The sequence below is a fragment of the Taudactylus pleione genome, unplaced genomic scaffold, assembly GCF_031769625.1.
Source record: "Taudactylus pleione unplaced genomic scaffold, aTauple2 ptg000987l, whole genome shotgun sequence".
Taxonomy (NCBI): domain Eukaryota; kingdom Metazoa; phylum Chordata; class Amphibia; order Anura; family Myobatrachidae; genus Taudactylus; species Taudactylus pleione.
This window is the reverse complement of record NW_028285388.1, coordinates 2,213,672-2,237,178: the sequence shown is the minus strand read 5'-3', so window position 1 is coordinate 2,237,178 and position 23,507 is coordinate 2,213,672. Positions and strand designations below refer to the sequence as shown.

The 23,507-nt window shown below is 51.3% G+C and overlaps 1 protein-coding gene across 1 annotated transcript in view; it reads right to left on the bottom strand.

Moving 5' to 3' along the window:
* Window positions 1-20,788, bottom strand: part of NOXRED1 (NADP dependent oxidoreductase domain containing 1) — a 47,112-nt gene extending 26,324 nt beyond the window's left edge. Inside the window, exons 1-3 of the mRNA XM_088460881.1 lie at window positions 20,743-20,788; window positions 9,447-9,675; window positions 9,182-9,366 (exon numbers count right to left, since the gene is read on the bottom strand). Coding sequence (XP_088317007.1) covers window positions 9,182-9,366; window positions 9,447-9,616 — 355 coding nt within the window. The 5' untranslated portion in view covers window positions 9,617-9,675; window positions 20,743-20,788. The remainder of the gene's footprint in view (window positions 1-9,181; window positions 9,367-9,446; window positions 9,676-20,742) is intronic.
* Window positions 20,789-23,507: the final 2,719 nt, after the last annotated feature.

Below are 23,507 nucleotides of genomic sequence, written 5' to 3'. Positions count from 1 at the left end.
CAGGCTGATACTGTATGGCAGGGAAGGGGGCAGTACAGGTGATGGGTATTGGGGGGGTGTTATACATACAGAGTTTTTCCGGTGTGAAGGCTGATACTGTATGGCAGAGAAGGGGGCAGTACAGGTGATGGTGGGTATTGGGGGGGTGTTATACATACAGAGTGTTTCCGGTGTGCAGGCTGATACTGTATGGCAGGGAAGGGGGCAGTGCAGGTGATGTTGGGTACTGGGGGGTGTTATACATACAGAGTGTTTCCGGTGTACAGGCTGATACTGTATGGCAGGGAAGGGGGCAGTACAGGTGATGGGTATTGGGGGGGTGTTATACATACAGAGTGTTTCCGGTGTACAGGTTGATACTGTATGGCAGAGAAGGGGGCAGTACAGGTGATGGTGGGTATTGGGGGGGTGTTATACATGCAGAGTGTTTCCGGTGTACAGGCTGATACTGTATGGCAGAGAAGGGGGCAGTACAGGTGATGGTGGGTATTGGGGGGGTGTTATACATGCAGAGTGTTTCCGGTGTGCAGGCTGATACTGTATGGCAGGGAAGAGGACAGTGCAGGTGATGGTGGGTACTGGGGGGTGTTATACATACAGAGTGTTTCCGGTGTGCAGGATGATACTGTATGGCAGGGAAGGGGGCAGTACAGGTGATGGTGGGTACTGGGGGGGTGTTATACATACAGAGTGTTTCCGGTGTGCAGGCTGATACTGTATGGCAGGGAAGGGGGCAGTGCAGGTGACGGTGGGTACTGGGGGGTGTTATACATACAGAGTGTTTCCGGTGTGCAGGCTTATACTGTATGGCAAGGAGGAGGGCAGTACAGGTGATGGTGGGTACTGGGGGGTTGTTATACATACAGAGTGTTTCCGGTGTGCAGGCTGATACTGTATGGCAGGGAAGGGGGCAGTACAGGTGATGGTCGGTACTGGGGGGTGTTATACATACAGAGTGTTTCCGGTGTGCAGGCTGATACTGTATGGCAGGGAAGGGGGCAGTGCAGGTGACGGTGGGTACTGGGGGGTGCTATACATACAGAGTGTTTCCGGTGTGCAGGCTTATACTGCATGGCAAGGAGGAGGGCAGTACAGGTGATGGTCGGTACTGGGGGGTGTTATACATACAGAGTGTTTCCGGTGTGCAGGCTGATACTGTATGGCAGGGAAGAGGGCAGTGCAGGTGATGGTGGGTACCGGGGGGGTGTTATACATACAGAGTGTTTCCGGTGTGCAGGCTGATACTGTATGGCAGGGAAGGGGGCAGTGCAGGTGACGGTGGGTACTGGGGGGTGTTATACATACAGAGTGTTTCCGGTGTGCAGGCTTATACTGTATGGCAAGGAGGAGGGCAGTACAGGTGATGGTGGGTACTGGGGGGGTGTTATACATACAGAGTGTTTCCGGTGTGCAGGCTGATACTGTATGGCAGGGAAGGGGGCAGTGCAGGTGATGGTGGGTACTGGGGGGGTGTTATACATACAGAGTGTTTCCGGTGTACAGGCTGATACTGTATGGCAGGGAAGGGGGCAGTGCAGGTGATGGTGGGTACTGGGGGGGTGTTATACATACAGAGTGTTTCCGGTGTACAGGCTGATACTGTATGGCAGGGAAGGGGGCAGTACAGGTGATGGGTACTGGGGGGTGTTATACATGCAGAGTGTTTCCGGTGTGTAGGCTGATACTGTATGGCAAGGAAGAGGGCAGTACAGGTGATGGTGGGTACTAGGGGGTGTTATACATACAGAGTGTTTCCGGTGTGCAGGCTGATACTGTATGGCAGGGAAGGGGGCAGTGCAGGTGATGGTGGGTACTGGGGGGTTGTTATACATACAGAGCGTTTCCGGTGTGCAGTCTGATACTGTATGGCAGGGAAGGGGGCAGTGCAGGTGACGGTGGGTACTGGGGGGTGCTATACATACAGAGTGTTTCCGGTGTGCAGGCTTATACTGTATGGCAAGGAGGAGGGCAGTACAGGTGATGGTGGGTACTGGGGGGTTGTTATACATACAGAGTGTTTCCGGTGTACAGGCTGATACTGTATGGCAGGGAAGGGGGCAGTACAGGTGATGGGTATTGGGGGGGTGTTATACATACAGAGTTTTTCCGGTGTGAAGGCTGATACTGTATGGCAGAGAAGGGGGCAGTACAGGTGATGGTGGGTATTGGGGGGGTGTTATACATACAGAGTGTTTCCGGTGTGCAGGCTGATACTGTATGGCAGGGAAGGGGGCAGTACAGGTGATGGTGGGTATTGGGGGGGTGTTATACATGCAGAGTGTTTCCGGTGTGCAGGCTGATACTGTATGGCAGGGAAGGAGGCAGTACAGGTGATGGGTACTGGGGGGGTGTAATACATACAGAGTGTTTCCGGTGTGCAGGCTGATACTGTATGGCAGGGAAGAGGGCAGTGCAGGTGATGGTGGGTACTGGGGGGGTGTTATACATAAAGAGTGTTTCCGGTGTGCAGGATGATACTGTATGGCAGGGAAGGGGGCAGTACAGGTGATGGTGGGTACCGGGGGGGTGTTATACATACAGAGTGTTTCCGGTGTGCAGGCTGATACTGTATGGCAGGGAAGGGGGCAGTGCAGGTGACGGTGGGTACTGGGGGGTGTTATACATACAGAGTGTTTCCGGTGTGCAGGCTTATACTGTATGGCAAGGAGGAGGGCAGTACAGGTGATGGTGGGTACTGGGGGGTTGTTATACATACAGAGTGTTTCCGGTGTGCAGGCTGATACTGTATGGCAGGGAAGGGGGCAGTACAGGTGATGGTCGGTACTGGGGGGTGTTATACATACAGAGTGTTTCCGGTGTGCAGGCTGATACTGTATGGCAGGGAAGGGGGCAGTGCAGGTGATGGTGGGTACTGGGGGGGTGTTATACATACAGAGTGTTTCCGGTGTGCAGGCTGATACTGTATGGCAGGGAAGGGGGCAGTACAGGTGATGGTCGGTACTGGGGGGTGTTATACATACAGAGTGTTTCCGGTGTGTAGGCTGATACTGTATGGCAAGGAAGAGGGCAGTACAGGTGATGGTGGGTACTAGGGGGTGTTATACATACAGAGTGTTTCCGGTGTGCAGGCTGATACTGTATGGCAGGGAAGGGGGCAGTGCAGGTGATGGTGGGTACTGGGGGGTTGTTATACATACAGAGCGTTTCCGGTGTGCAGGCTGATACTGTATGGCAGGGAAGGGGGCAGTGCAGGTGACGGTGGGTACTGGGGGGTGTTATACATACAGAGTGTTTCCGGTGTGCAGGCTTATACTGTATGGCAAGGAGGAGGGCAGTACAGGTGATGGTGGGTACTGGGGGGTTGTTATACATACAGAGTGTTTCCCGTGTGCAGGCTGATACTGTATGGCAGGGAAGGGGGCAGTGCAGGTGATGTTGGGTACTGGGGGGTGTTATACATACAGAGTGTTTCCGGTGTACAGGCTGATACTGTATGGCAGAGAAGGGGGCAGTACAGGTGATGGGTATTGGGGGGGTGTTATACATACAGAATGTTTCCGGTGTGCAGGCTGATACTGTATGGCAGGGAAGGAGGCAGTACAGGTGATGGGTACAGGGGGGGTGTAATACATACAGAGTGTTTCCGGTGTGCAGGCTGATACTGTATGGCAGGGAAGGGGGCAGTACAGGTGATGGTGGGTATTGGGGGGTGTTATACATACAGAGTGTTTCCGGTGTGCAGGCTGATACTGTATGGCAGGGAAGGGGGCAGTGCAGGTGATGGTGGGTAGTGGGGGGGTGTTATACATACAGAGTGTTTCCGGTGTGCAGGCTGATACTGTCTGGCAGGCAAGGAGGCAGTGCAGGTGATGGTGGGTACTGGGGGGTGTTATACATACAAAGTGTTTCCGGTGTGCAGGCTGATACTGTAAGGCAGGGAAGGGGGCAGTACAGGTGATGGTGGGTATTAGGGGGTGTTATACATACAGAGTGTTTCCGGTGTGCAGGCTGATACTGTATGGCAGGGAAGGGGGCAGTGGAGGTGATGGTGGGTACTGGGGGGTGTTATACATACAGAGTGTTATCGGTGTGCAGGCTGATACTGTATGGCAGGGAAGGGGGCAGTACATGTGATGGTGGGTACTGGGGGGTGTTATACATACAAAGTGTTTCCGGTGTGCAGGCTGATACTGTATGGCAGGGAAGGGGGCAGTACAGGTGATGGGTACAGGGGGTTGTTATACATACGGAGTGTTTCCGGTGTGCAGGCTGATACTGTATGGCAGGGAAGGGGGCAGTGCAGGTGACGGTGGGTACTGGGGGGGTGTTATACATACAGAGTGTTTCCGGTGTGCAGGCTGATACTGTATGGCAGGCAAGGAGGCAGTGCAGGTGATGGTGGGTACTGGGGGGTGTTATACATACAGAGTGTTTCCGGTGTGCAGGCTGATACTGTATGGCAGGGAAGGGGGCAGTACAGGTGATGGTGGGTACTGGGGGGGTGTTATACATACAAAGTGTTTCCGGTGTGCAGGCTGATACTGTATGGCAGGGATGGGGACAGTACAGGTGATGGTGGGTATTGGGGGGTGTTATACATACAGAGTGTTTCCGGTGAGCAGGCTGATACTGTAAGGTAGGGAAGGGGGCAGTGGAGGTGATGGTGGGTACTGGGGGGGTGTTATACATACAGAGTGTTATCGGTGTGCAGGCTGATACTGTATGGCAGAGAAGGGGGCAGTACAGGTGATGGGTACAGGGGGTTGTTATACATACGGAGTGTTTCTGGTGTGCAGACTGATACTGTATGGCAGGGAAGGGGGCAGTGTAGGTGATGGTGGGTACTGGGGGGGTGTTATACATACAAAGTGTTTCCGGTGTGCAGGCTGATACTGTATGGCAGGCAAGGAGGCAGTGCAGGTGATGGTGGGTACTGGGGGGTGTTATACATACAAAGTGTTTCCGGTGTGCAGGCTGATACTGTATGGCAGGGAAGGGGGCAGTACAGATGATGGGTACAGGGGGTTGTTATACATACGGAGTGTTTCCGGTGTGCAGGCTGATACTGTATGGCAGGGAAGGGGGCAGTACAGGTGATGGTGGGTACTGGGGGGTTTTATACATACAAAGTGTTTCCGGTGTGCAGGCTGATACTGTATGGCAGGGAAGGGGGCAGTACAGGTGATGGTGGGTACTGGGGGGTTTTATACATACAAAGTGTTTCCGGTGTGCAGGCTGATACTGTATGGCAGGGAAGGGGGCAGTACAGGTGATGGTGGGTATTGGGGGGTGTTATACATACAGAGTGTTTCCGGTGTGCAGGCTGATACTGTATGGCAGGGAAGGGGGCAGTGGAGGTGATGGTGGGTACTGGGGGGGGTGTTATACATACAGAGTGTTATCGGTGTGCAGGCTGATACTGTTTGGCAGGGAAGGGGGCAGTACAGGTGATGGTGGGTACTGGGGGGTGTTATACATACAAAGTGTTTCCGGTGTGCAGGCTGATACTGTATGGCAGGGAAGGGGGTAGTACAGGTGATGGTTACAGGGGGTTGTTATACATACGGAGTGTTTCTGGTATGCAGACTAATACTGTATGGCAGGGAAGGGGGCAGTGTAGGTGATGGTGGGTACTGGGGGGGTGTTATACATACAGAGTGTTTCCGGTGTGCAGGCTGATACTGTATGGCAGGCAAGGAGGCAGTGCAGGTGATGGTGGGTACTGGGGGGTGTTATACATACAGAGTGTTTCCGGTGTGCAGGCTGATACTGTATGGCAGGGAAGGGGGCAGTACAGGTGATGGTGGGTACTGGGGGGTGTTATACATACAGAGTATTTCCGGTGTGCAGGCTGATACTGTAAGGCAGGGAAGGGGGCAGTACAGGTGATGGTGGGTACTGGGGGAGGTGTTATACATACAGAGTGTTTCCGGTGTGCAGGCTGATACTGTAAGGCAGGGAAGGGGGCAGTACAGTTGATGGTGGGTACTGGGGGGGTGTTATACATACAGAGTGTTTCCGGTGTGTAGGCTGATACTGTATGGCAGGGAAGGGGGCAGTGCAGGTGATGGTGGGTATTGGGGGGTGTTATACATACAGACTGTTTCCGGTGTGTAGGCTGATACTGTATGGCACGGAAGGGGGCAGTACAAGTGATGGTGGGTACTGGGGGGGTGTTATACATACAGAGTGTTTCCGGTGTGCAGGCTGATACTGTATGGCAGGGAAGGGGGCAGTGCAGGTGATGGTGGGTATTGGGAGGTGTTATACATACAGAGTGTTTCCGGTGTGCAGGCTGATACTGTATGGCAGGGAAGGGGGCAGTACAGGTGATGGTGGGTACTGGGGGGGTGTTATCCATACAGAGTGTTTCCGGTGTGCAGGCTGATACTGTATGGCAGGGAAGGGGGCAGTGCAGGTGACGGTGGGTACTGGGGGGTGTTATACATACAGAGTGTTTCCGGTGTGCAGGCTTATACTGTATGGCAAGGAGGAGGGCAGTACAGGTGATGGTGGGTACTGGGGGGTTGTTATACATACAGAGTGTTTCCGGTGTGCAGGCTGATACTGTAAGGCAGGGAAGGGGGCAGTACAGGTGATGGTGGGTACTGGGGGTTGTTATACATACAGAGTGTTTCCGGTGTGCAGGCTGATACTGTATGGCAGGGAAGGGGGCAGTGGAGGTGATGGTGGGTACTGGGGGGGTGTTATACATACAGAGTGTTATCGGTGTGCAGGCTGATACTGTATGGCAGGGAAGGAGGCAGTGCAGGTGATGGTGGGTACTGGGGGGTGTTATACATACAGAGTGTTTCCGGTGTGCAGGCTGATACTGTAAGGCAGGGAAGGGGGCAGTACAGGTGATGGTGAGTACTGGGGGTTGTTATACATACAGAGTGTTTCCGGTGTGCAGGCTGATACTGTATGGCAGAGAAGGGGGCAGTACAGGTGATGCTGGGAAGGGGGCAGTACAGGTGATGGGTACTGGGGGGGGGGTGTTATACATACAGAGTGTTTCCAGTATTTGGGCTGATACTGTATGGCAGGGAAGGGGGCAGTACAGGTGATGGTGGGTACTGGGGGGGTGTTATACATACAGAGTGTTTCCTGTCTTTGGGCTGATACTGTATGGCAGGGAAGGGGGCAGTACAGGTGATGGTGAGTACTGGGGGTTGTTATACATACAGAGTGTTTCCGGTGTGCAGGCTGATACTGTATGGCAGAGAAGGGGGCAGTACAGGTGATGCTGGGAAGGGGGCAGTACAGGTGATGGGTACTGGGGGGGGGGTGTTATACATACAGAGTGTTTCCAGTCTTTGGGCTGATACTGTATGGCAGGGAAGGGGGCAGTACAGGTGATGGTGGGTACTGGGGGGGTGTTATACATACAGAGTGTTTCCTGTCTTTGGGCTGATACTGTATGGCAGGGAAGGGGGCAGTACAGGTGATGGTGAGTACTGGGGGTTGTTATACATACAGAGTGTTTCCGGTGTGCAGGCTGATACTGTATGGCAGAGAAGGGGGCAGTACAGGTGATGCTGGGAAGGGGGCAGTACAGGTGATGGGTACTGGGGGGGGGTGTTATACATACAAAGTGTTTCCGGTGTGCAGGCTGATACTGTATGGCAGGGAAGGGGGCAGTACAGGTGATGGTGGGTATTGGGGGGTGTTATACATACAGAGTGTTTCCGGTGTGCAGGCTGATACTGTATGGCAGGGAAGGGGGCAGTGGAGGTGATGGTGGGTACTGGGGGGGGTGTTATACATACAGAGTGTTATCGGTGTGCAGGCTGATACTGTTTGGCAGGGAAGGGGGCAGTACAGGTGATGGTGGGTACTGGGGGGTGTTATACATACAAAGTGTTTCCAGTGTGCAGGCTGATACTGTATGGCAGGGAAGGGGGTAGTACAGGTGATGGGTACAGGGGGTTGTTATACATACGGAGTGTTTCTGGTATGCAGACTAATACTGTATGGCAGGGAAGGGGGCAGTGTAGGTGATGGTGGGTACTGGGGGGGTGTTATACATACAGAGTGTTTCCGGTGTGCAGGCTGATACTGTATGGCAGGCAAGGAGGCAGTGCAGGTGATGGTGGGTACTGGGGGGTGTTATACATACAGAGTGTTTCCGGTGTGCAGGCTGATACTGTATGGCAGGGAAGGGGGCAGTACAGGTGATGGTGGGTACTGGGGGGCGTTATACATACAGAGTATTTCCGGTGTGCAGGCTGATACTGTAAGGCAGGGAAGGGGGCAGTACAGTTGATGGTGGGTACTGGGGGGGTGTTATACATACAGAGTGTTTCCGGTGTGTAGGCTGATACTGTATGGCAGGGAAGGGGGCAGTGCAGGTGATGGTGGGTATTGGGGGGTGTTATACATACAGACTGTTTCCGGTGTGTAGGCTGATACTGTATGGCACGGAAGGGGGCAGTACAAGTGATGGTGGGTACTGGGGGGGTGTTATACATACAGAGTGTTTCCGGTGTGCAGGCTGATACTGTAAGGCAGGGAAGGGGGCAGTACAGGTGATGGTGAGTACTGGGGGTTGTTATACATACAGAGTGTTTCCGGTGTGCAGGCTGATACTGTATGGCAGAGAAGGGGGCAGTACAGGTGATGCTGGGAAGGGGGCAGTACAGGTGATGGGTACTGGGGGGGGGTGTTATACATACAGAGTGTTTCCAGTCTTTGGGCTGATACTGTATGGCAGGGAAGGGGGCAGTACAGGTGATGGTGGGTACTGGGGGGGTGTTATACATACAGAGTGTTTCCTGTCTTTGGGCTGATACTGTATGGCAGGGAAGGGGGCAGTACAGGTGATGGTGAGTACTGGGGGTTGTTATACATACAGAGTGTTTCCGGTGTGCAGGCTGATACTGTATGGCAGAGAAGGGGGCAGTACAGGTGATGCTGGGAAGGGGGCAGTACAGGTGATGGGTACTGGGGGGGGGTGTTATACATACAGAGTGTTTCCAGTCTTTGGGCTGATACTGTATGGCAGGGAAGGGGGCAGTGCAGGTGATGGTGGGTACTGGGGGGGTGTTATATGTTTCCAGTGTGCAGGCTGATACTGTATGGCAGGGAAGGTGGCAGTACAGGTGATGGTGGGTACTGGGGGGGTGTTATACATACAGAGTGTTTCCTGTCTTTGGGCTGATACTGTATGGCAGGGAAGGGGGCAGTACAGGTGATGGGTACAGGGGGGTGTTATACATACGGAGAGTTTCTGGTCTGCGGGTGGAGACACAAATGTGTTGAGGTTCAATTTCTTTTAAGCCAATAAGACATTTAACTAGTTGCTTCCCCAGATGACCTCCTCCAATGATGCCTACAGGAATACCCTTGGAGAGCGACCCATGTGGGATCCTGGAGGCAATGAGAGGGTCCATCAGTAGCTGCTGCCTGAGAGCCAGGAAAGAGTAACAGGTATTAGTATTAGTTTATTGAATGTTGGGTTTATAGATCAGGTGCGGAGTACTCACCGGGCGCAGAGCAGCAGTTTGTAGAAGAAGACAGAATGAGCGCAGCCATGAACCATGAGAGACTGTCTCTGGCTCCGCAGCATCAATAAATCTTCATAATGGTCCCCGATCTCACTCTCAACATGCAGCAAGCTGCTTAGCCCGGCTGTGAGATCCATGTTACCTGGCATGCTGGGCCCTGCTGATTGATGGGCAACAAGGTAATGCCTCCAGAAATGACCAATGATCCCTGGATAACAGGAAATGGGAACCACAGTTATGTAATAAGAGTAAGACAAATGCAGTGCCACGTCTGAGCCACGTCTGAGCCATTCCAGGGGCTGAAGACACAGAAGTGACCCTGCCACTGATCACACAGACCACAAATGTCATACAGTGCAGGCAAACCCAATACTCTCAGAATCTCTGTGCTAGATCACGTTTGCTTCAGACCTTTAAACCAGTGACTTTCACATTAGGCTAATGTTTACTGTATATATACCTATAGACCAGGGGTTCCCAACCACGGTCCTCAAGGCACACGAACACTCCAGGTTTTGAGGATAGCCATACTGGATCACAGGTGTCTTAATTAGTGCCTCAGTTATTTTGATTTAACTATCTGTGCGTAAGCATGGATATCATGAAAACCAGGACTGTTAGTGTGCCTCGAGGACCAAGGTTGGGAATCACTGCTATAGACATACACAAGGCAGTACCAAGGGGTTGGTCAAGATGGCACACCACGGGGGTGCTGGACGAGGGGGGGGCACCACAATTCATCATCATTAAAATAAGGAAGGCTAAAATCCCACTACTATAATGAGGATGTCCTAGTGCAACTTCTATGAATGACCGCCGGACCCATGTCCGACGGTTCAAATCCCGACAGCGGAACACCGGCAGCGTCCAAAATCCTGATGGTAACAATTTTAACTATTGCTAACCCTCTCCCCACTAACCCTCCTTTAGGGGTGCCTAACCCTAACCCCCCCCCTGTAAGTGCCTAAACCTAACCTCCACTTCCCCGCACCCTAAACCTAAGACTCCTGGGGGTGTCTAACCCTAACCCCCCCTTCCCCTACCCTATCCCTCCCGGGGGGTGCCTAACCCCAAGTCCCCCCACTCGGTTGTCTGTGTCCGGCTTACCTTTGTACGGTAAGCCGGGCATCGGGCTCCCAGCGTAGGTCTAATGACAGGCATCAGAAATTCGACACCTGTCATTAGTACCTTGCCGGGATTTGACAGTCGGGAAGCCAGCGGTCCGCATTTCAACTGTCTGCATCTCGACTACACACCGTATATTTGGGATGTAGCCGGCATCCCGGTGGTCTGGATCCCTGCTCCAGACCGCTGAAATCCCGACAATGAGTATTAGGGTTAGGGATAGGCACTAGGGGGAGTGGAGTGTTAGGGTTAGGCTGCGGGAGGGGAGTGTGAGGGTTGGGCTGCGGTAGGGGAGTGTTAGGGATAGGCTGCGGGAGGGGAGTGTTAGGGATAGGCTGCGGGAGGGGAGGGTTAGGGATAGGCTGTGGGAGGGGAGTGTGAGGGTTGGGCTGCGGGAGGGGAGTGTTAGGGATAGGCTGCGGGAGGGGAGTGTTAGGGTTAGGCTGCGGGAGGGGAGCGTTAGGGTTAGGCTGCGGGAGGGGAGTGTTAGGGATAGGCTGCGGGAGTGGAGGGTTAGGGATAGGCTGCGGGAGGGGAGTGTTAGGGATAGGCTGTGGGAGGGGAGGGTTAGGCTGCAGGAGGGGAGTGTTAGGCTGCAGGAGGGGAGTGTTAGGGATAGGCTGCGGAAGTGGAGGGTTAGGGATAGGCTGCGGGAGGGGAGTGTTAGGCTGCAGGAGGGGAGTGTTAGGGATAGGCTGCCGGAGTGGAGGGTTAGGGATAGGCTGCGGGAAGGGAGGGTTAGGCTGCGGGAGGGGAGCATTAGGGTTAGGCTGCGGGAGTGGAGGGTTAGGGATAGGCTGCGGGAGGGGAGTGTTAGGGATAGGCTGCGGGAGGGGATTGTTAGGGATAGGCTGCGGGAGGGGAGTGTTAGGGTTAGGCTGCTGGAGGGGAGCGTTAGGGTTTGGCTGCGGGAGGGGAGTGTTAGGGATAGGCTGCGGGAGTGGAGGGTTAGGGATAGGCTGTGGGAGGGGAGTGTTAGGGATAGGCTGCGGGAGGGGAGTGTTAGGCTGCAGGAGGGGAGTGTTAGGGATAGGCTGCGGGAGGGGAGGGTTAGGCTGTGGGAGGGGAGCGTTAGGGTTAGGCTGCGGGAGGGGAGTGTTAGGGATAGGCTGCGGGAGGGGAGGGTTAGGCTGTGGGAGGGGAGCGTTAGGGTTAGGCTGCGGGAGGGGAGTGTTAGGGATAGGCTGTGGGAGGAGAGTGTTAGGGTTAGGCTACGGGAGGGGAGTGTTAGGGATAGGCTGTGGGAGGGGAGTGTTAGGGTTAGGCTGCGGGAGGGGAGTGTTAGGGATAGGCTGTGGGAGGGGAGTGTTAGGGTTAGGGGGAGGGTTAGGGTAAGGATACTTACCAAATCCTGTTGGTATTCTGACTGCCGGGATCCTATACCCAACCAGTATATTTATACCTGTGACATACTGCTGACACCTCTGTGTTTGATAAAGTCCTGAGGTTCTGAATTCTCTGGTCTCCTCTAACACCTGTCACTGAACGTTCTATACTATGGTGGTCTTGCATCATAATATACTGTATACTTATTCAAATGATTGGGGTGGGAGTGTGGCAAGTCCTTCACTTTGGCAAGGGCACCTGGACCCCTAGATACAGCACTATGGGGCATATGTATTACTAGATATCTAGGATCTCTAATTAATGGCACACCTGGACACCTGGATTGAATTTGCATAGGTATTCATACCTACTCCAATGTGCAGCATGCTACACTTTGCCTTGATAGGGTAATGAAGGTATCCTCTGTGCGAGTCTTTATAAGGATCCACTTTATGGGCTGAAACATCGCTATGCTGTATGTAATAACACTGTATGGTGGAATGTAAACATTAAAAAATAATTGTGGACATTATGCAGTCTGCAGTGAGCACCCCGTTTCTTATATACACCGATCACCTACATATTGTGTAGGTCCCCATCATGCAACCCGTCAAGGCATGGACCCCACAAGACCTCTGAAGGCGTCCTGTGTTATCTGGCACCAAGACGTTAGCAGCAGATCCTGTAAGGTGTAAGGTTGGGACCTCCACGGCTCGGACTTGTTTTTCCAGCACATCCCACAGATGCTCGACCAGATTGAGATCTGGGGAATTTGGAGCCCAAGTCATCACCTTGAACTCTGTCATGTTCCTCAAACCATTCCTGAGCAGTGTTTGCAGTGGTCCTTCCTTGGACCACTTTTGGTAGGTACTAACTACTGCATGCCGGGAACACCCCACAAGACCTGATGTTAAGGAGATGCTCTGACCCAGTCGTCTGGTCATCACAATGTGGCCCTGGTCTGGTCACTCAGATACTTACACTCGCTCATTCTTCCTGTTTCCAACACATCAACTTCAAGAACTGACTGCTCCCTTGCTGCATAATACATCCCAGCCCTTGTCAGGTGCCATTGTAATAGGATAATCACTGTTATTCACTTCACTTGTCGGTTTTATTGTTATGTTTGATTGGTGTATTTGTTATATGTTCACTTTAACTTGAAAAGCATATTGAGGATGTACCCTGGATAATGAACTTTAATAGTGTGTGCTGGCATTTCTCCGTGTATGAATATCTATCTGTCTACAGGCTTGGCGATGCCTACCCTCCCGATTTGGCCGGGAGCTTCCCGAAAATTGGGAGCAGCTCCCGGCCCCCCGGAAAGGCAGGCAAGCCTCCCGGCAGCCACCGATCCCCCAGAGACACCCCCCCCGCGATTAATAGTTAAACCCCCACAGCAGAGGGGGCCGGTGACGCGATTCACACTGAAAACAGGAGATATGGTAAGAACTTACCTTTGTTATCTCCATTTCTATGAAGTCCTTAGGGTCCACAGGGATACCTTGGGGTATAGGTCTTGGCTCCAGCCATGGGCACCACAGAGTTAAAGATGTCCTCCCAGGATGCACCGGGCCCCCTCCTATACCCCGCCCCCAGGCCAAGGCACCTCAGTTTTAGTATAAAGCCATAGGCCGGGAGAGAGGAAAAAGGAAGAAGAAAGTCTGGAACACACAAGATTCACATTCTCATAGAAAAGGGAGACAGAAACTGGTGACCAGAACAACACCCTACGGAAGCACAGGGCGTCAGGGCGTGCGCCCTGTGGACCCTAAGGACTTCGTAGAAACGAAGATAACAAAGGTAAGTTCTTACCATATCTCCTGTTTTCTACCTCAGGGTCCTTAGGGATCCACAGGGATACCTTGGGGATGTCCTAAAGCAGTATCCTTCAAGGCAGGGGACGCTCCTGTGCAGAGAGGAGAATCCGCCGCCCGAAGGAAGCATCCTGAGAAGCAAATGTGTCAAAAGCTTATGCTTGACGAAGTTCCATCGTGCCCACAGAGCGTCCACCAGGAGAGCTCCTGCGTCTCTTGTTCGGGATCCGTACGCCCACAGCTTGCGGTTGTGTCTGGAGGCCATGAGGTCTATTTCGGAAAGACCCCACTTGTCCATCATGAGTTGGAACACCTCCTGATGAAGAGACCATTCCCCCGGGTGTACATCGTGGCGGCTGAGGAAGTCCGCCTCCCAGTTGAGCACACCCGGAATGAAGACGGCCGAAATGGCAGGAAGATTGCCTTCTGCCCAAGTCAGAATGCGGGACACCTCCCTTAGAGCCGCTTGGCTTCGAGTTCCTCCCTGACGATTTAGGTAAGCCACCGTGGTGGCGTTGTCTGACTGAACCTGCGCAGGAACGGTCTTGCATGCTGCAGCGCTCTGAACATTGCTCGAATTTCCAATATATTGATTGGCAGGTCCGATTCCTCTGACGTCCACCGTCCCTGGAAGACGTGTGGGCCTGTCACAGCACCCCAGCCCCGAAGGCAGGCATCCGTTGTTAGAAGGACCCAATCCGAAAATCCAAAACGGACGTCCCCTGCTGAGATGAGACTTTTGTAACCACCACAGGCGCACTTCCGGAGTGAGCCTGATCATCTGTGTCTTTATTCGACGGGGATATCTGTCCCATCTGGACAGGATCAACATTTGTAGAGGCCTGGAATGGAACTGGGCATACTTCACCATGTCAAACGTTGACACCATGGAACCCAGTAACTTCATCACTGAGAGAAGAGACACTCGCCGACTGCTTAGAACATTGCATATTTTGGACTGCAACAGGGCTATCTTTTCCTCCGTCAAGAAGATCCTCTGTTGCTGAGAGTCCAACAATGCCCCGAGATGGACCATTCACTGAGAAGGAATTAGAGAGGACTTCTTCCAATTCACTATCCAGCCGTGAGCCTGCAATACAGATATTGTCAGTTATAGATTCCTGCAAAGGACTTGTGGCGACCCTGCCAACAACAGAAGGTCGTCCAAGTAAGGTAACAGGCGAACCCCCTGCAACCGCAGGTGTGCCGCCATAACCGCCATTACTTTTGTGAACACCCGAGGAGCCGTGGAAAGGCCAAACGGTAGAGCCTGAAACTGGTAATGGAGGTCAGACACTGTAAATCTGAGGTAACGCTGATGAACCCTGGCAATGGGGATATGCAGGTAAGCATCCTGAATATCCAGGGACACCATAAAATCCCCAGGTTGCATAGCTAAAACAATGGAACGCAGAGTCTCCATTCGGAACCGAGGGACCCTTAAAAATTTGTTCAGGGACTTGAGGTTGAGTATAGGTCGGTATGATCCATTTGGTTTTTGAACCAGAAAAAGGTTGGAGTAATATACGGTCCCTCTCAGGGATAATGGAACAGGTTCTATTACTCCCATCTGAAGCATAGAACGCACCGACTCTTGGATCGCTAGAGCCTTCGTTGGATCTGAAGGACGTGCTGTTACAAAGAACTGATGAGGAGGCCTTCTGCGGAAGGAGAGGGCATATCCCTGAGATACCACCTCCCTTACCCAAGTGTCTGTGGTGGTTTTGAACCAGCACTGGGCGTATTGCAGAAGTCGGCCTCCCACCTTGGGATCCCCAAAGGGGAGGCCCAACCTGTCAGGCTGAGGGTTTGTCGTCCGGCTTGGCAGCTGGACATCTGGTACTCCAAACTTGCTTCTTGGTCTTAGCGGTCTTTTTGGGACCTGAATGTCTCGGAAAAGACTGAACCCTAGGTTTTCCCGGAGGGCGATAGGGCCGAAAGGACGGATTTTTAGACCCAGACGGAGTCGGGGCTGAGGGTAGACATGCAGATTTGGCAGCCGCCAACGTGTTCACTATTTTGTCCAAAGCTGGTCAAAACAGGACCTGCCCACTGTAGGGTAAGCATTCCAAGCCTTTCTTGGATTCAGCGTCCGCCCTCCACGAACGTAACCACAAGGAGCGTCGAGCGGCCACAGCTGCCGCCGAAATCCTAGAAGTAAGCAGGCTCAAGTCCAAAGCTGCTTCGTTAATGTACGTAGCGGAATCCCGAAGGTTACCCACTAACACAACCTGTTCGCTGGTACCCTCAGAAGCAAATGACGCTTCCAAAGCGTCCGCCCACCTTTCCATAGCCTGGGCCACCCAGCAGACAGCGATAGCTGGACTAGATGCTCCTCCAGCAAGGGAATAGATAGACTTTAGGCACACCTCCACTTTACGGTCTGTAGTATCCGTCAGAGAAGACATAGATGGCATAGGCAAAGTTGCGCTCTTTACTAAGCGCGTCACGTGAGAATCCACCTGAGGAGGAGACTCCCATTTAGTGAAGTAATCTTCCGCAAAGGGATATGTACGAGCCAGACGCTTTTGAGGTTGAAATCTTTTTCCCGAAGCTTTCCAGGCCTCCTCCATGTGATTAACTAGCTGACCAGCTAGAGGGAATACTGCTGCAGCTCCTTTAACCTCTTTAAAATAAGCATGAGTAGGCGCTGCCGGTAAGTTGTCGTCCGTAATTACCATGGCCGCACGGCCTGCCCGCATGAGGCCTGGAATGTAAATACTAGACTTAGCCTCTGCCCCTACTTGAGGAGTGTCAGTATCCGAAAAATCTACAACTTCGCCCTCATCAGACGAGCCGTCATCTTCATCATCCTGAGCGGATGGATATGACAATAACGGTCTTTTACCAGGTCTAGATTGATCCTGCTGAGAGCCCCGCATCCCAGAATCAGACAAACCTGGGTCAGCCTGATTAAGGACCTGTTTCGGGGGGCACTGCATTACTATCGGTCCTGGAACTCCCAGAACAGGAGGCGGGACTACGGCCTGCTGTGCAAACCCGAATTGTGGAAACGTAGGAGGGGCTGCAAGCCTATTTACAAGAACAGTCAGGGCTTGTGCAAAACAAGCCCAAGGTGGCTCCTGAGAGGTGCTGGGTACAGCAGAGGTACTAGGGATGGCCAAACATGCAGCACATAACCCATCCTGAAATACCGCCCCCTCCCCCACACCTGCTTTACATCTGGAGCTGGAAAATTGGAGAGGTGCTCCTCTAGCAGAGTCCTCACTGGACATAGTGGTATGTGACACTCCTCTCACAGAAATAAATCATAAACTGTGAGGTAAAATTCCTACCCTGACAGTACTGGCACTGAGAGGGCTGGTCAGGAGGGAGAAATAGGGATAGCTAAAATGGCTGACAGGAGAAATAATCAGGCACACAGCGCTAGAATAAAGTCACATACAATGCAGAACACCCTGCACTAAATGCACTATCACATACACAGACCTACAGCCTGGCAGTGATAGCACTACATACGCTGACCTTTACTGGAGGAGAGGTATGTAAGGGGCAGCCTAGGCTCCGCACCCTGTCACCACAGCATCTGTCACATAAAATGGCCGCCGGAGGATGAAGGGAGGCGGGCCTGGGGAGGATCACTGCCTCAGCCCGCCGTAACCTTAATGTAAGGCGGCGGAGAGCAGTGATGGGGAGGAGCCTCCTGTGCGCTACAGGGAAGGCATCCTCCCCTGGCAGGCCATTAACCCCCCGGGATGCTGGAGCGTGTTCCGCAACGCTCCAGCCCCGTATCCCTGGTGGTCTAGTGGAGAGCACAGGCATCCGCCTGGCTCCACTATACTGCCGTCCCCAGGGAGCCCCCAGCCCTGGGGACGCCAAACTGTGATTCAGCGGGCGCCTACCGCAGACGCCCGCTGCTTACCTTATGCAGCTCCTCGTAGGTCCGGCCACAGTCCAAGGCCCCCGGGGGTTCCGCTAGCTGGAACCCCCAAGAGCTCGCCGAGCTCCCCGGATCACTACCGGTGGTCGGCGCCGGCGGGGGTGGTGGAGCGGTAGCATGGACGTCCACTGGACAGTCCTATGCTACCGCTCTTGAAGATCTTCAGGGGCTGTATATACAGCCCCCCTCTGCGATGACCTTGGCCTGGGGGCGGGGTATAGGAGGGGGCCCGATGCATCCTGGGAGGACATCTTTAACTCTGTGGTGCCCATGGCTGGAGCCAAGACCAATACCCCAAGGTATCCCTGTGGATCCCTAAGGACCCTGAGGTAGAAATGCGTCATTTTAGCCCGCCCCCTCCTCCACAATGCCTGTATTATCGGCATTGTGTAGCGGGGGGCAAAATGACGCGATTCAGTGTTAAACATCTGCAATGCTGTCTATTTATACAGAAAAGAATAAAGCTGCATTTTGAACTTCAAGAACAATAGAATTAGTTTGCAATAAATTGTTAGAATTCCATGAATATGATGGTGTACAATATTTCTGCTGTGACGTGAGATGTATAATACACAATGTATAAATGGTGGGGGCCAAAGTAAACTTTCGCCCTGACTGAGCTCCACAAAGTCTAGAACCGGCCCTGATGAGAATTATATAAGGAGCAGGAATATGTATGAGAATGATATAAGGAGCTGGAATATGAATGAGAATAATATAAGGAGCTGGAATATGAATGAGAATTATATAAGGAGCAGGCATATGAATGAGAATGATATAAGGAGCAGGCATATGAATGAGAATGATATAAGGAGCAGGAACATGAATGAGAATGATATAAGGAGCAGGAATATGAATGAGAATGATATAAGGAGCAGGAATATGAATGAGAATGATATAAGGAGCGGGCGTATGAATGAGAATTATATAAGGAGCAGGAATATGAATGAGAATTATATAAGGAGCGGGACTATGAATGAAAATTATATAAGGAGCGGGACTATGAATGAGAATTATATAATGAGCGGGACTATGAATGAGAATTATATAATGAGCGGGACTATGAATGAGAATTATATAAGGAGCGGGACTATGAATGAGAATTATATAAGGAGCAGGGATATGAATGAGAATTATATAAGGAGCAGGCATATGAATGAGTATTATATAAGGAGCAGGACTATGAATGAAAATTATATAAGGAGCGGGACTATGAATGAGAATTATATAAGGAGCGGGACTATGAATGAGAATTATATAAGGAGCAGGGATATGAATGAGAATTATATAAGGAGCAGGCATATGAATGAGAATTATATAAGGAGCAGGAATATGAATGAGAATTATATAAGGAGCAGGGATATGAATGAGAATGATATAAGGAGCAGGAATATGAATGAGAATGATATAAGGAGCAGGAATATGAATGAGAATTATATAAGGAGCAGGAATATGAATGAGAATTATATAAGGAGCAGGGATATGAATGAGAATTATATAAGGATCAGGAATATGAATGAGAATTATATAAGGAGCAGGGCTATGAATGAGAATTATATAAAGAGCAGACATATGAATGAGAATTATATAAGGAGCAGACATATGAATGAGAATTATATAAGGAGCAGGGATATGAATGATAATTATATAAGGAGCAGGGATATGAATGAGAATTATATAAGGAGCAGGAATATGAATGAGAATTATATAAGGAGCAGACATATGAATGAGAATTATATAAGGAGCAGGGATATGAATGATAATTATATAAGGAGCAGGAATATGAATGAGAATTATATAAGGAGGGAATATGAATGAGAATTATATAAGGAGCAGGAATATGAATGAGAATTATATAAGGAGCAGGGATATGAATGAGAATTATATAAGGATCAGGAATATGAATGAGAATTATATAAGGAGCAGGGCTATGAATGAGAATTATATAAGGAGCAGGGCTATGAATGAGAAGTATATAAGGAGCAGGCATATGAATGAGAATGATATAAGGAGCAGGAACATGATGAGAATTATATAAGGAGCAGGAACATGAATGAGAATTATATAAGGAGCAGGAACATGAATGAGAATTATATAAGGAGCAGGAACATGAATGAGAATTATATAAAGAGCAGGAATATGAATGAGAATTATATAAGGAGCAGGAACATGAATGAGAATTATATAAGGAGCAGGAACATGAATGAGAATTATATAAGGAGCAGGAACATGAATGAGAATTATATAAGGAGCAGACATATGAATGAGAATTATATAAGGAGCAGGGATATGAATGAGAATTATATAAGGAGCAGGGATATGAATGAGAATTATATAAGGAGCAGGAATATGAATGAGAATTATATAAGGAGCAGACATATGAATGAGAATTATATAAGGAGCAGGGATATGAATGATAATTATATAAGGAGCAGGAATATGAATGAGAATTATATAAGGAGGGAATATGAATGAGAATTATATAAGGAGCAGGAATATGAATGAGAATTATATAAGGAGCAGGGATATGAATGAGAATTATATAAGGATCAGGAATATGAATGAGAATTATATAAGGAGCAGGGCTATGAATGAGAATTATATAAGGAGCAGGGCTATGAATGAGAAGTATATAAGGAGCAGGCATATGAATGAGAATGATATAAGGAGCAGGAACATGAATGAGAATTATATAAGGAGCAGGAACATGAATGAGAATTATATAAGGAGCAGGAACATGAATGAGAATTATATAAGGAGCAGGAATATGAATGAGAATTATATAAGGAGCAGGAACATGAATGAGAATTATATAAGGAGCAGGAACATGAATGAGAATTATATAAGGAGAGGGCGTATGAATGAGAAGTATGTAAGGAGCAGGAATATGAATGAAAAGTATATAAGGAGCAGGGATATGGAGCCTGGTCACAATAAAGCGATTAATGACCTCTCATAATAAATCCGGAGCTGTGGGTGAGCCCCATTCCATCATCCCATTATATGTGTAATAATATGAACGTCCCCACACAAAATGATCTGTGACGTAGGCATGGTATGCTGGGCCTGTTAGTCCCACACGGCCCGGAGAGCCCCCTATACATACCAGTGACTGTGTGGCCCCTGAAATTCGGCCAGTACCGGGCCCTGGATCATAGTCACACGCCGTAACCATAACAACAGCGCAGCCAATCAGAGAAAGGAGCTCGGCTGTGAAGGCGGGGCTATGCTTCATAGCCAATGGACGCCAAGTATAGCCGTTCAGCAGCCAATCAGGTGACGATCTGTGCGGACACTTGCAGATTTATTTTGTGAGTTACGTCTGGCTTTACTGCACCCCCCCGGGTGCCAGTGTCCGCCCGTGAGAGTGTGAGCTCCCCGGGCTAGAGGCTGTTCCACACCCCTTCAAGGTGTAAGCTCCCCGGGCCAGAGTCTTCCCCTCTCCCTATCAGCGTGTGGTTACAGCTAGATCCCCTTCCGTAGATATACCCTGACATCATCAGTTACTGACGTGTGAGAGCTCCCCGGGGTGCTAACAATCCCATGGGAAGGCGAGCAGACACTGCCCCAGTGAGCTTAAACTCATGGGAAGGTCAGCAGACACTGGCCCAGGGAGCTTACATGTTAATGGGGAGATGGGCATAAGCATTGTCTGCCCATCTCCCCATGAGCATGTAAGCTTACCAGGTCAGTGTCTGCCCACCTTCATATGACCATGGAAGCTCACCAGACCAGACCAGTGTCTGCCCATATACCAATTAAGCATGTAAGCTTATGGTGCATACACACTGTCAGATTTTCCTTCAGATTTTAAAAATCGTTCAAATCTGAAAGAAAATCTGACGTGTCCCTGCAACCATGAACGATGCGCGTTCCCGTTTGTCAGATAACGACATGGGCTGGCTGGCAACTTTTAGCCTGGGGGGCAAATGCATGCAGGCGGCCCTGGCAGAGGAGTAGCGTGTAGCCAGGGTGCCCGAAGAACGTGCGTGCTATGGCGCCGCCCCCCCTCAAGTGTTTCAGGGAGGAGGCGGGTCTATATGGGATTAATGTAAGGTAAAAATAAAGATTAGGGACAGCCCCCTGTCGTAGTGCCCATATGCGGTGCCCCCGTGTGCCACAGGAGATAACACCCTTATGCAGGCCTCCAGTGGTGCCCCCAGTAGTGATCCCCCCTATGCAGTGCCCCCAGTAGTGGTCCCCCTTGTTCAGTGCCCCCAGTAGTAAACCCCTTATATAGTGCCCCCAATAGTGGTACCCCCTATGCAGTCCACCCCCCCCATGCAGTGCCCCCAATAGTGGTAACCCTTATGCAATGTCCCTTAAATAGTGGCTCCAGTTGTTGTCTCCCCCCTATGCAGTACCCCCAGTATTGCCCTTTATACAGATCCCCCAGCAGTGGTCCCTCGCAGTGCCCCCAGTGGTAGTCCCCTCTCCCTATGTAGTGCCCCTAGTAGTAGTCCCCTCCCCCCTATGCAGAGCCCCTAGTAGTAGTCCCCTCCCCTTGTAGTGCCCCCAGTAGTAGTAGTAGTCCCCCCTTGTAGTTCCCCCAGTAGTAGTAGTCCCCCCCTTGTAGTGCCCCCAGTAGTAGCAGTAGTCCCCCCTTGTAGTGCCCCCAGTAGTAGTAGTCCCCCCCTTGTAGTGCCCCCAGTAGTAGTAGTCCCCCCCCTTGCAGTGCCCCCAGTAGTAATCCACCCCCCTGGTAGTGCCCCCAGTAGTAATCCCACCCTGGTAGTGCCACCATAGAAATCCCCCCCTGGTAGTGCCCCCATAGTATTCCCCCCCCTGGTAGTGCCCCCATAGTAATCCCCCCCCTGGTAGTGTCCCCATAGTAATCCCCCCCTTGGTAGTGCCCTCAGTAGCCCCCCCCAGTAGAGACTTAATTAAAAAATAAAACACTTACCTGAAACTCCAGCTCCTGGTCCCGACGCTTCCACCGGCTCCTCTGACGACGGCTCTCCCATTACCCACTGCGGGAGCCGGAAGATGGCTCCCGCAGTGGGAGCAGCGGCAGCCGATGAGAGTCTGACAGACTCTCAGCGACTGCTGATTACAGCAAACACACAGCTGCCGGCTCCGGCGGCTGTGTGTTTGTAGCACCCTGCCCCCCGGCCCAGCCCGCCACTGGATAACGACATCTGACATCTGATCTGTTTGCAGTCAGATTTGGTCGATTTTCATTCATTTTAATACTGTCAAAAATCGTAGGTCATGAAATCGTTGGTAAAATCGTTGATCTGACCGTGTGTATGCACCATTACCATGCCAGAGTCTACCCCCCTACCTCGCCATTGAGCGTGGCCATGAGAGTGTAAGCTCCCAGTCCAGTGTCTGTCCATTTTCCCGTGAGAGTGTAAGCTCCTGGGGCCAGCTTCTGCCCGGCTTCCCATGAATTTGTAAGTTCCCCCAGGCCAGTCTCTGCCCACCTCCCCATGAGAGTGTAAGCTCCTAGGGCCAGCTTCTGCCCAGCTCACCGATCCTCAAGAGTGTGTAAGCTCCCAGTCCAGTTTCTACCCATCTTCCCATGAGTGTAAGCTCTCCAGGCCAGTGTCTGCCCACCTCCTTATGAGAGCCAGGGTCTAATGGTCACAGCATAAGTGTGAGCTCCCAAGGACAGGATTTCCCCATCATACCCCTACACTGTAAGCTCCTCGGGCCAGGGCTGGCCTCCCTCTATAGTTAGCACCATTCTATTTACAGATTTGAGTTCCACTGTGTAACGGGTGATATTATTCCTTGGGAATTCTGCAGCTACAATCCAAAGTGCAGTAGACCCCCCCCCCATATGTATTATAATACCCCAGTATCACAGCATGAGAGGAGCCGCACCTTGTGGGGAGCTCGCAGACAGCACACGTACACTTATTGTAT